Source organism: Pristis pectinata, chromosome 4 (genome assembly GCF_009764475.1).
Source record: "Pristis pectinata isolate sPriPec2 chromosome 4, sPriPec2.1.pri, whole genome shotgun sequence".
In the NCBI taxonomy this organism is placed as follows: domain Eukaryota; kingdom Metazoa; phylum Chordata; class Chondrichthyes; order Rhinopristiformes; family Pristidae; genus Pristis; species Pristis pectinata.
Genome location: NC_067408.1, coordinates 65,236,997 through 65,249,265, shown reverse-complemented (window position 1 = coordinate 65,249,265; position 12,269 = coordinate 65,236,997). Strand labels below are relative to the sequence as shown.

The window sequence follows — 12,269 nt, the reverse complement described above, 5'->3', positions numbered from 1 at the left end:
TAATATTTAAATATTTCACAATATTTAAATGTGAGAGTATACATCCAAAAGTAGCTCAGTGATGTTGGTAATCTAATTTATTGCTTCCAATTCTTAACCATCAGTCGGGATTCCACAATTCTTGTAAACATTTTGTTCAACATTAAACAAAATAGATGATTTTAATTAAAATTGTCATACTGGCAAATTTCCAGCAACATTTTTAAGTCTTTCTTGAAATGGATGATAAATGTGTCTTGCACAAGCCAAAGGACAGAATAACTGGTCTGCTGGTGGGAAGTCTTCCCATCTGATCCATTCCCATCCTATAAGTAAGACAAGAAAATATGTAACTTAATGTTTAATATATTCCCACAAGTGTTTAATTGAATTTAAAGTACTCTGATATGATCTCAGAAGTACCAAGTAAATCCAAGTTCAATAGTCATTGAAATACCTCTTCCAACCAACCAAAAATTGTGAACATATAAAAACTTTAGACAAAGCTTGTGTCAGACTCAAGCTACCGTAAATCTTGCATCCACTTGTAGAATCTCCATTTAGCCTATGTCATCTGCACATCATGACATGTCCCATCTATCCATATCTATGAGTTTCAGCTAATTTAAACCATGCAGTTTACCAAGAGAGCAACGACAGGCTTCCCAATCCCTGTACAGCTTGGAATACCATGCCTGCTCAGGCTGTGGGCTATAAGGATATCTAGAAATAAATGTTATCTATTGGTTGGTGGAATGTCCAATCTACTATTTGCAGTAAGCTGGAGAGTGCATATTGTTTCACCTCAATATTGTTTCTGAGCAGGGGATAAATTGGTCCTCGGGTTCACATTCTTTCTTACATTTTCATTGGGAAGTGAGCAAAGTCAATTTGGGTAATCCTTTCATAAACATCAATGTGTAAAGTCAATGCATATATTCCCAGGTAAACAGGGAGCTGAGTAATTTCAATGCCAACACAGTCCTGTGAAAATAGGTTATAATTTTCGACATAACTCTTCAACCCTAAGATCTCTCATACATACAGATGATTACAGGTGTAGATTTAAAAGCAGCTGCAGAAGTACCATTACCTTTTCTTTGTGTGGCAATCACTCTACCAATGCTATCATGTGCAGATACATCTGCCACAGAGGCTTGTGAGGACAAGGTCAAGGAGGTACAACAGCCATGTCCAGGGCTTAGCCAGTGTTGGTACAATGGCATCAATCTGGATGATAGACTCAGGATACATTCTGTGCTCTTACTACTTTCAGTGCTTCTTCCAAGTGTTGCTCAACATGAAGATGCAGTGCTTTCCTTGCCCATGTTTGACCTGATCTATACCTTTCTAAATTACGGTTAAAAGCATCCCTTAGAATTGATTATAATAATTGCCGAACACTAAAGTAAAACTGACTGGCTTGTAATTAATAGTTCATTACTTCCTTCTCTTTCCAATGGTGCATTGAGCAGTCCAACAATACTCTGACATAATTCATGGAGCTAGAGACTGTCAGAACCTCTGCAAATTGTTTGCTTGTTTCTTGTAACAGCAGAGGAAACATTTCATCCGGAGCTGGTAATTTAGCCACTTTCAATGATGATAACTCACTTAATAGCCCCTTATTTATTATGTTCATTCTATCCAAAATCTTTCTTTAACTACTACATTGGTATTATCCCCCTTGTTTGTGAAGACAACTGCAAAATGCTCATTAAGAACCTCAGGTATCACAAACAGGCTACCTTCTTGATCACTAATAAGGCATTTCTGAGCTGATCGACAGAGTTATGAGGGTAGCTAAATGCTCAGAATGAAATGCATTTTAAACAGGGTAAGTTACAGAGGTTTAAGAAGCATTCCAAATGTGCAACCTGGGTGACCACATGTACTGGTGCCAGTGGCAATATCAAGGGGAGAGTGAAGACAGAACTGGAGAGTTTTAAGGGCAGACCTGGAAAGGTTACAGAGCTGAGGAGCAACAAGGGATTTTCTACGATGTTCTCAATGTTTTATGCAATAATTTACCTTCATTCTTCTCTGGTTCCAAATTCTTTGGCTCGGAGTCATAATCCATATTTACTTCTCCCTGCATGAAAATTGTGATGTAGTGATAATCTTCTTCTAACTTGATACCATTTACAACCGTAGCAAAGTACAAATTCTTCAAGTGAAGCCCTGTCTCTTCAAGAACTTCCCGTTTGGCACAATCTTCCCAACTTTCTCTATTAAAAACAATCAGTTTAAAAATTAGTCATTATCAACAGAACTTTAAGCTTATACTCTGCCAACCTACTTACAAAAGATGTCTCAAATATTTCCACCTACTAGATCTTTCCATTATGTCTTTTCCTAATTAAGAAATCAATTGACTTAATTCATGTATATGCCAGTGTCATTCTTGAGTAGGATTTTGGGTATCATATAGTACCATACGTGTACACCAGCCACAAATTTCCTCTGGCCCACTTTCACGTTCAGCAGTACAGACACAGAAGTCTCAGACTTAGTGAAGCTTCAGTGATTGAAAGCCAACAGTTCCAATTAGAATTGTTGACTCTGACCAGCAAGTTGAACCCTAATGTGTTCATTTCTGGGCACTACACTTTCATTAAGATCTCACGGTCTAGAGATGTAATAGAGATTTACTTGAATGTTATGAAGGCTGGAAGTCTTGAGTTATATGGAGCAACTTAAGAAACTGGGGTGATTTCCTTGGCAGCCATGAAGGTTAAATGGAAATTTGATCAATATGTTGAAAATCATTAAGGCTGAGAAGAATAAATATGGAAAAAGTACTTCCAATGGCAGAAGAGTCAGCAACCAAAGGACACAAAGTTAAGATATAAAAGCAAAATACCATGACTGTTGGAAAAATTAAATAAAAGCAGAAAATACTAGAAATACATCAGTGATTATCCAACATCTGTGGAGGTTGAAGCAGAGTTAGGTCTGTTTTAGGTTGATGAAACTTCAGAATATGAGTTTTGATGAAAAGATCATTAAGCTGAAACATTAACTCTGTAGGTCTCTCTTCAGACGCTGGCTGAATACTTCCAGCATTTTTCATTTTAAACATTTTAAAGTAATTGTATAAAGTACCAAATGAAACTTGGAAAAAAAGTCACAAGTTATGATAATCTGAATGCTCTACCTGGGAGCAGATTCAAAAACTTTCAGAAGGGTACTGCATAAGTCTTGAGACCAGAAATATTTAGAGAACAATGAGAAAAATTCAGGTGAATGAAACTAACTGGCGTGCTCATTCAGAGCTGACATAGGCACAATAGCTGAATGGACTCTTATCCTGTATTATTAGGACTAATTTTCTGCTCAAAGCTGTCATGTCTTTGTACTATACACATCCATCCACTTCTTTAAAGATGATGGGCAGTTATACACTTAGCTCTTAGGAATCAATCAATATTGTTATTTTGTCATTAGCCAAATAATACTGTTTGAGCCAATTTGCATGCTTTTCCATCTTTTCATAACACTTACTTGCTGCTGAGTTAATATACTAACTTTTTTCATCTGGTATGAAGAGTTCCCAACAACTTAATTTACACGTATTCTCCTCCTATCATCCTTCACAAAGGTATTCATTACAGGAAGGATCTACATCAAAATACTACTCAGCCTGTCCCACATTTAATATCTATATTTTAGGTTTGCAGCAAAAATAATTTTCCTTTCGACAAATCATCTGCATTAGGTAGCATAATTGCTTCATTCACAAGTGCACCCTGGAACACAAAATCCACCTCAGCAATTGAGGGTTCAAGGAATAGATTGGTACAAAATGTGGTTGTATTGAAGATTTGTTTGAGTCATTTTACTGATGACAAGAGCATTATCCTCATTCTGAGCTTGGAAGTAATTTATCATCTGTATTTAAAATATCAAAGGTTGTAAACCCTCAATCACTTCCAAAAAGAGGATGCTCCATAACTTGTAGCAACCTTATGCCAATGCATGGGTCATCTATGAATTGGACTGTAGATGGTGGATTTGACATATCTGCCATGCACACTCCCACAATACGTCATATCCTGAAGGTAGTTTTCCCATTTGTTTGTCTGTTATATATGTCGAAATGACAATAATGGCTTCCACCTTGCTTGCAACATATGATGAATAGCTGAGTTTTTCTAGCAGATTTTAGCCTTTGTAAATTTAACCAATGTTACCCACTTCAGTTTGATAAGGCAGTTTTTCAAAGCAACCTTCCTTGATGCCCGATATTGTCAAAATGCAGCATTTGAACTCTGAGAGAAGCTACAAAGGAGGAATCAGAATCAGGAGTGCAAATCAAAGAAAAATTGCAGATGCTGAAAATCTTAATTACTATAAAAAAAACTCAGCAGGTCAGGCAGCATCATCAAACCCAAAAATGATGAACATTTCTCTTTCTACAGATGCCACCTAATTTTTCCAGCATTTTCTGGTTTTGTTTGAGAGGGAATGTAGCTGGTCAGAAGGTAATTAAGTCCAATATTTAAAGAATTAAAATAATAAAAACTTGCTGACAGAGCGATGCAAACAGCTGCTGGCACATCTGGAAAGGACTTACAAGGAACCTGGAACCTATAGCCCAGATAAAAGAAATATGCTTGGACTACATTGAATAAAGGGATTATTACTGGCATTAAAAAACTTCATGAACAGTCCCATTCATAAAATATGGCTCAACCTCGTTAACACTGATTTTCCCAGCCTGTTCAAAGAAAGTTTGTTTCACCTCACATTTTTGGTCCGTGAGCAACTAACTACAATGTAAAGGAAGGCACTTGAGACGTGAACATAATAATGCACCCCACAGTATATGCATTGCCCGCAGTGAATGGCTGCAGCTCACATTCAGTGCAATGTGGCCGACATACTGCAGAGAGACTGTACCCGAACTCCAGGTGGCCCCCGGGTAGCTGGAAAGTGCCCGCACCGAACGAGCTTTTCCTTTTGCCGAGCAGGACGCAGCCAGGCCAGCCTGAGCTGGTCACAAAAGTTGCCACCCCCACCCCCGGCCTGCGCGCCAGAGGACAATCTCCGTGGGCCATCGCGGAACAGCAGGAGCCACCGATCGCTAGACAACCGTTCTTAGGGCCATAGAGCGGAGGCGGCAGCAGCAGCCACAATGGCCGCCATTACAATGAGGCGCCCATCAGAACCACCAACCGACGCAAATCATCGGACCGTCCCTTAAAGGCTCACAATACGTTGGTGCGCAGGCGCAGACTCGCGCACACGGGAGACGAGCGCGCACTCGCTGTCACGTGCTCCGTGTGCCGAAGCGACTCGATGGCGACCAAGTGCGGACACGACGTGGGTCGGAGAATGGAGTGAAGGATCAAAGCGTGGTACCACCGATGAATATTGTAGGTTTTGTTTCTCCTTTAGTTGAATTGCAATTTACAACCCAAAAGCGTGTAATAAAAATCAAAAACACCCGAATATTGACTGTAATATCAAACAGTTGTTCCAACAATTTTTTGAAAGTGCAGTTAAAGTACAAAAAGGAGATTCAGTCTGGGAAACACGTTCACTTTACGTCTGTCCAAAAGGGAATAGAGAAAAAATGTAGAGAAACAAAGGACTGAAAAGATGCTGGAATCTAGATGAAAAACACTATGATGCTGGAGGAACTTAGCAGGCCAGGGAGCATCCGTGGAGAAAAGCTGCCGGTCAACGTTTCGGGTTGGGACCCTTCTTCAGAACTGAAGATAGGAAAAGGGGAAGCCTGATATATAGGAGGGAAAACAGAGCAGTGATAGGTGTACAAAAGAGAGGAGGCGAGGTGCAGGGGAAGAGGGGAGAGCAAATTCACCAGGGGAGGGGTCAAGGGTAAGGAGAGAATAAAAGGGCGGGGGGGGGGGGGTAGAAAACAGAGAGATAGGCTAGGAAAGGGGAGAAAAAAATGTACTTTTGTACAGTGGATGGGCAGTTAAGATCTAAAACAAAAACAGAAAATGCTGGAAATACTCAGCAGGTCAGGCAGCATCTGTGGGGATAGAAACAAGAGTCAACTTTTCGGGTTGGAGACCAGACCTGGCAGTTTTACATTGGGATCTGTTGCCTACAGTTCCTATGGCATGTGGGAACTTCTTGTCCTAAGGGAACCAAGCATGGTGGGCAGATGAAATGAAGACCAAAAATACATGAAACACTCATCAGATCAGGGAGCACCTGTGCAAGGAGAAACAGAGCTCAAAGGCACAAGAATGCAGGCAAAAGATCTCAACTGCATTCTTTTTCTATTCCGCTTTGGATAGATGTATTATTAATTTTTTACCCAGACTGAATTACCTTTTGGAAAGTTATTACTGGATAGGCTATTTATAATATTTTATTGAGTTAATAATCATTTGTCAGAATTGCTCCACTTCTGAAATGTTTTAAGTTGCAAAGGGGGAGGAGTGGGAAAAACAGGGAATATCTGTGATTAGAGTGGGGACTGCTGAGCTTTACCAGCATTTTCTGTTTTTATTTCAGATTTCCAGCATCAACACTTTTTATTCATTTACAGTGGTCCACATCCAGCCTGCATAATGTTTTTTTTCCACCTGCCTCAGTGAATGGTGTGCCAGCTAAACTCACTGCTCCACATCTGCACTTACCCAAAGGTCCTGAAGCTGGCTCCTGATTGGTGCCCCTTTTCTAAATTGTAGACCTTCCCACCAGAAATGCTTTGACAACCAGCTAAATCTCTGATGTCACAAATATTGAAATATATTAAACAGCCACTAAAAATTAGTCATACTATTAAAAATGTTTGCAAATTATTAAATAAAAATATTAGAAACAAAACTAGAAATGAAAAAAGATAATTAAATACATTTAATCTAAAAATTAAACACACTTCAGCTAGCAATTAAATACGTTACTTAACAAAAGTTAATTCAGGGAATGGAAATAACCTAAAACTTGTTTGTCTTCCTCTCCATTGCAATGAGGAGAGACACTGAAACTATAGATAGATAGGATAAGATATCTTTATTAGTCACATGTACATCGAAACACAGTGAAATGCATCTTTTGCGTAGAGTGTTCTCGGGGCAGCCCGCAAGTGTTGCCATGCTTCCGGCACCAACATAGCACGCCCACAACTCCCTAACCCGTATGTCTTTGGAATGTGGGAGGAAACCGGAGCACCCAGAGGAAACCCATGCAGACATGGGGAGAATGCACAAGCTCCTTACAGATAGCGGCTGGAATTGAACCCAGGTCTCTGGGGCTGTAATGGTGTTATGCTAACCGCTACACTACCGTAGGTCCAACCGGATGTAACTTGGGAAGCATTTCACCACTGGATATTTCTTGCAGCTTTAATCTTTTGTCCACTGTTTTGTCCTCTTGTTGTTTTAATCTATTATCTGCTGTCTCATTGCCTCGCTGCTTTAAGTACTCACCTGCTTTCCTATTCTTTCACAGGGTATGAACTCTTTAGTCTCCTTTTGTTCTGTCACTGATTTGAACTTTCTTCCTGGGTTCTTGCTGGAATGTTGGTCACCAGCTTTATAGAGATGCTGAGTCATTCATGGGGGAAGGGGTAAATTTTAGCTCAGCATCCCAACGGAAGACTGGTGTGTTTGGATTGACCTCTGGAAATTGTGGCATGTCTTTATTTCCTATTATTTCATGTTTTTCTTACAACATAGATGGAGACCATCTCAGCCCATTGAGTATACCAGCTGTCAGAGTATTCCTATCAGCCCCATTCCCCTGTAACCTATTTTTGATATGCCAATCAACAATTTCCCTCTCCCCCCCCCCCCCCATTTCTCCTCCCACACATCTATAGCAGAGGCAATTTTAACAAATTAACCTGCTAATCTGCATGTTTTTAAAATATGGAAAGGAGCCAAAGCACCTGGAGGAAATCTAAGTGGTCACAGGGAGAACTTGCAAACTCCAAACAGACAACACCCTGGAGGTCAGGATTGAATCTGAGTCACTGAAGCTATGAGGCAGCAGCTCTAGTAGTTGTACGACCAAGCCGCCCATTTCAGTCTTGATATTTCAGTTTCCAACAATCACAATTTTTTTATAATTTCACAGTTTATCATGTTCTATTTACAACTTAAAGTTTATTATTCACTGATGCTCTTACTATACTTTTTCACCTGGCTTCATCATTTTGTCATTTAATTATTCCCGCCCTCCACTCTATCATAGATCTTTCTTTATGTTCTCTCTGCCCTTCCCCTTCTTCTCTGCAGCTTACAACTTGTTCTGCAGACATACCATCCAAGGCCCCTTTGTTCCTCCACACGACTCAATATGCTCCCACTTCTTGTATATTCCCTTACATTGTTGCACATCTCCAAATGCACTTCCTCACACTTATCTGGATTAATTTCCATTTGCTATTTTTCCTGCCCAACTGACCGGAACATCTATATCCTTTTGTACTCAAAAGTATTTCTTATGCCTATTGTGCACACAACCAATTTTTGTGTAACTTGCAAACTTACATTTCAGTGTAAATCACAAATAAGTGTTACAGAAAAATGAGGCACTGTATACTAAGCCCTGTGGAAATTCACAGCTAACAGTCTGCCAGTCACAAATAACACTTTATTGCTTTTAATGGCATTATAATATCATCATGTATCACCCAATAGGTGTTTTAAAAAGTCTCTTCAATTAAAGAAGTTCCCAGACCAGCCTTGTAGGATTTCCTTGTGTAAAGGCAAACTGTCAGTTATGGAATGCATTACTCTAAATATCTAGCAGCAAGCACCTCCGAGTAATGTGTTCATTTTTATTTAAACCAATTTTAATTTCTTAAGTTTACTGCCTAATCACATTCTGCCCTGGTGGAAAATCTCAAATTATTCATCTGTGTTAACTCCTGCACAATTATTAATATATTGGTGATATACAGGAAGCTGTAATGGCATAGAGCAAAGGTGAGAACTCTTTAAAAAAATCCTGCTGAGGTTCTGAATCCTTATCTCATTTTATCCCTCTGGAAACCACATGATTTAGGTTTCCTGCTGGTGATTTAGAAACTTCAGCTCCCATTCCACATCCCTCCAGCCCCTGATTACAGTTCCCACATTTTAACTTTTCACCTACTGTATTCTTTTTGCCAGCTCCCATGACTTTAAGATATAACTGTTTACATTAGATTCTCACCCACAGTTCCTTTGGCTGAATTAATGAGCTGCACCTCAAAATGTTCTTCCTCTTTTAAGATACTGTCCTTTTGGGCCACATTTCTCTGTGCACAGAAGTGAGCTGCATCTCATAATAGCTGCCTTGCCCATATCTTCCTAATCCCAGGGCCAATCTGCTTTTGGTTCTGCTTCTCTTTTTGGTTTGGTTGACATATTTTCTCCAGCACGTTTGGGGCCTGCAGTCTGCCCACTACCTCTTCTTTCCAAGTTGCACCACTGATCTCTCCTCCCTTGTCATGCAATCTCCCCACTGCATCATATAGAAAATAAAGGCTACACACACATACCCACCTATAATCTGTTCTGAGCCCAAGATGGCGCTGGATCCTCCTCCTTCTTCATTGAAGGGAAGAGAAAGCCCGCGCGTGGGAAGAGTCAGGTGATCCGCGGGTGATGTAAGCGCAGCGACCTAAGCGCGACCCGGTACCCAGTAACAATGTCTGCACTGCAGAAATAACTAGGGCATATTGTGATTAGATCAGAAAACAACTGTGGCGAAATACAAGCACATTGTGATTAGATCTGAAAACAACGGTGGTGAAATACAAGCACATTGTGATTAGATCTGAAAACAACTGTGGCGAAATACACTAGGTTGAGGGATGTGTGATCTGTGATTAGATGTAACTATGCAGTTGAAACTAACATGATTAAGTTATGCTAATTGGGTTAGGAAGGGGCTATAAAAAGGGGCCGTGAGCTGTGTCCGGGGGCGATTAGCGATTAGCTTAATTTCTTGAAGAATCTTCTGCGTCTCCTGGTCAGTCTCGAATTTCGGTAACCCACGACAATCACAACTTTCATGAAGCCTGAGTGCCTCTCACCTCCTTCTCACACCTCTCTTTCCAGGAAGATTCTGTTTACATCTAGCTGGCTCTTTAATTCAGAGCAATTAGGGATGGTTAATAAATGCCAAAAACATCTACATCCTATGAAGGAATAAAAAAATGCTTTCTGAGGGAGCCTCTTCCAAGACATAGCCTTCATGGTAGATTTGATTTCTGCTACAAATGTTACATTTTCTGTTCTTTCTTTGTTTTTGAAGAGAGAAGTCCAGTTTCTGCTCAAAATTCCTTGTTCTTGTACAAAGTTTCTCCGGTAAAGCTTTTGGTTTTGATTCAGTCAGAAAGCTTCAAGTAGATCATCTTGGTCACAAAACCTTCGAGACAGAAAAACTGAGTTAATATTACAAATGGATAACCTTACAACAGAACTGAGCACTTCTGAAACATATAGGAAAAACAAGTCATCTGAAATTGTTGAATTCCATATTGAGTCCTGATGGCTGCAAAATGGATAGATGGAAGATGAAATGCAATCCCTCAAGCTTGCATTGGGTTTTATTGGAACAGTGTAGGAGGCCACAGACAGAATTGGAGTGAGAGAATTAAGATAACAGACTTAGGATCACTCTTGAACATAGAACAGAGGTGCCACCCAGTCTGCATATGGTTTCTCCAGAAGAGACCACGAACAATACAATAGATTGAAAGAAGCACGAGTGAATTGCTGCTTCACCTGGCATTGGTTTATTATTGTCACTTTTACCAAGGTACCGTGAAAAACTTGTCTTGCATACCATTCGTACAGATCAATTCATTACACAGTGCATTGAGATAGTACAGAGTGCATTGAGATAGTACAGGGTAAAACAATAACAGAATACAGAGTAAAGTGGCACAGCTACAGGGAAGTGCATTGCAGGTAGACAATAAGGTGCAAGGTCAAACAAAGTAGATTGTGAGGTCAAGAGTCCATCTCATTCTGTAAGGGAACCGTTCAATAGTCTTATCACCATGGGATAGAAGCTGTCCTTGAGCCTGGTGGTACGTGCACTCAGGCTCCTGTATCTTCTGCCTGATGGGAGAGGAGAGAAGAGAGAATGACCTGGGTGGATGGGGTCTTTGATTATGCTGGCTGGCTCACCAAGGCAGTAAGAGGTATAGACAGAGTCCATGGAGGGGAGGCTAGTTTCTTGTGGTCCCAGGCAGAGCAGTTGCCATACCAAGCCGTGATGCACCCAGATAGGATGCTTTCTATGGTGCATCAATAAAAATTGGTGAGTATCAAAGGGGACATGCCAAATTTCTTTAGCCTCCTGAGGAAGCAGAGGCGCTGGTGAGCTTTCTTGGCCGTGGCATCTATGTGGTTGGACCAGGACAGGCTATTGGTGATGTTCACTCCTTGGAACTTGAAGCTCTCAACCCTCCCGACCTCAGCACCATTGATGTAGACAGGTGCATGCGCACTGCCCTCCTTCCTGAAGTCAAAGACTAGCTCTTTTGTTTTGCTGACATTGAGGGAAAGGTTGTTGCCATGACACCATGTCATAAAGCTCTCTATCTCCTTTCTGTACTCTGATTCATCATTATTTGAAATATGGCCCACTACGGTGGCATCATCTGCAAACTTGTAGATGGAGTTAGAGCAGAATCTGGCCACACAGTCATGAGTATATAGGGAGTAGAGCAGGGGCCTGAGAACACAGCCTTGTGGGGTACCAGTGTTGAGAATAATCATGCTGGAGGTGTTGCTGCCTATCCTCACTGATTGCAGTCTGTTGGTCAGAAAGTCAAGGATCCAGTTGCAGAGAGAGGTATAGAGTCCCAGGTCTTGGAGTTTGGTGATGAGTTTGCTTGGAATTATAGTATTGAAGGCGGAGCTGTAGTCAATAAACAATAGTCTAACATAGGTGTCTTTACTGTCCAGATGCTCCAGAGATGAGTGTAGGGCCAGGGAGATGGCATCCACTGTAGACCTGTTTCAGCAGTAGGCGAATTGTAGTAAGTTGAGGTTGTCTGGGAGGCTGGAGTTAATGTGTGCCATGACCAGCCTCTCAAAGCACTTTAATGATGGTGGATGTCAGAGCCACCAGATGGTAGTCATTAAGGTATGTTACCTTATTTATCTTTGGTATCAGGCTGATAGTGGTTTTCTTAAAGCAGGTGGGAATCTCAGATTGAAGTAGGGAGAGTTTGAAAGTCTGCAAATACCCCCGCCATCTGATCTGCACAGGATCTAAGGGCATGGCCGGGGTCTCCACCAGGGCCAGATGCAATCCGCGGGTTCATTCTCCAGAAGACTGACCTTACATCCTCAACAATGACC

At 40.9% G+C, this 12,269-nt stretch overlaps 2 protein-coding genes across 3 annotated transcripts in view; one reads left to right on the top strand and one right to left on the bottom strand.

Annotated features, from left to right (window-relative positions):
- Positions 1 to 37: 37 nt before the first annotated feature.
- Positions 38 to 5,174, bottom strand: nudt15 (nudix (nucleoside diphosphate linked moiety X)-type motif 15). The gene is made up of 3 exons (XM_052013676.1): positions 4,882 to 5,174; positions 2,011 to 2,207; positions 38 to 305 (listed from the first exon to the last, which is right to left on the bottom strand). The coding sequence occupies exons 1-3, from the start codon at positions 5,037 to 5,039 to the stop codon at positions 175 to 177; spliced, it is 486 nt and encodes a 161-aa protein (XP_051869636.1). The 5' UTR covers positions 5,040 to 5,174; the 3' UTR covers positions 38 to 174.
- A 120-nt stretch (positions 5,175 to 5,294) lies between these two features.
- The window catches only part of rubcnl (rubicon like autophagy enhancer), an 80,861-nt gene continuing 73,886 nt past the window's right edge, over positions 5,295 to 12,269 (top strand). The window contains exon 1 of one of the 2 annotated variants that reach the window (XM_052013668.1): positions 5,295 to 5,357. The gene's annotated coding sequence lies outside the window, so the exon portion shown is untranslated. The remainder of the gene's footprint in view (positions 5,358 to 12,269) is intronic. The other variant, XM_052013669.1, reaches the window with a different exon arrangement.

Excerpts from the sequence above, each read along its gene's own strand:
- nudt15 (XM_052013676.1), bottom strand. The coding sequence starts at position 5,039 with ATGGCCCACGGAGATTGTCCTCTGGCGCGCAGGCCGGGGGTGGGGGTG. Across the intron at positions 2,208-4,881 it reads GGGGGCCACCTGGAGTTCGG|AGAAAGTTGGGAAGATTGTG; the intron begins GTACAGTCTCTC and ends TGTTTTTAATAG. Across the intron at positions 306-2,010 it reads GGAACCAGAGAAGAATGAAG|GATGGGAATGGATCAGATGG; the intron begins GTAAATTATTGC and ends TCTTACTTATAG.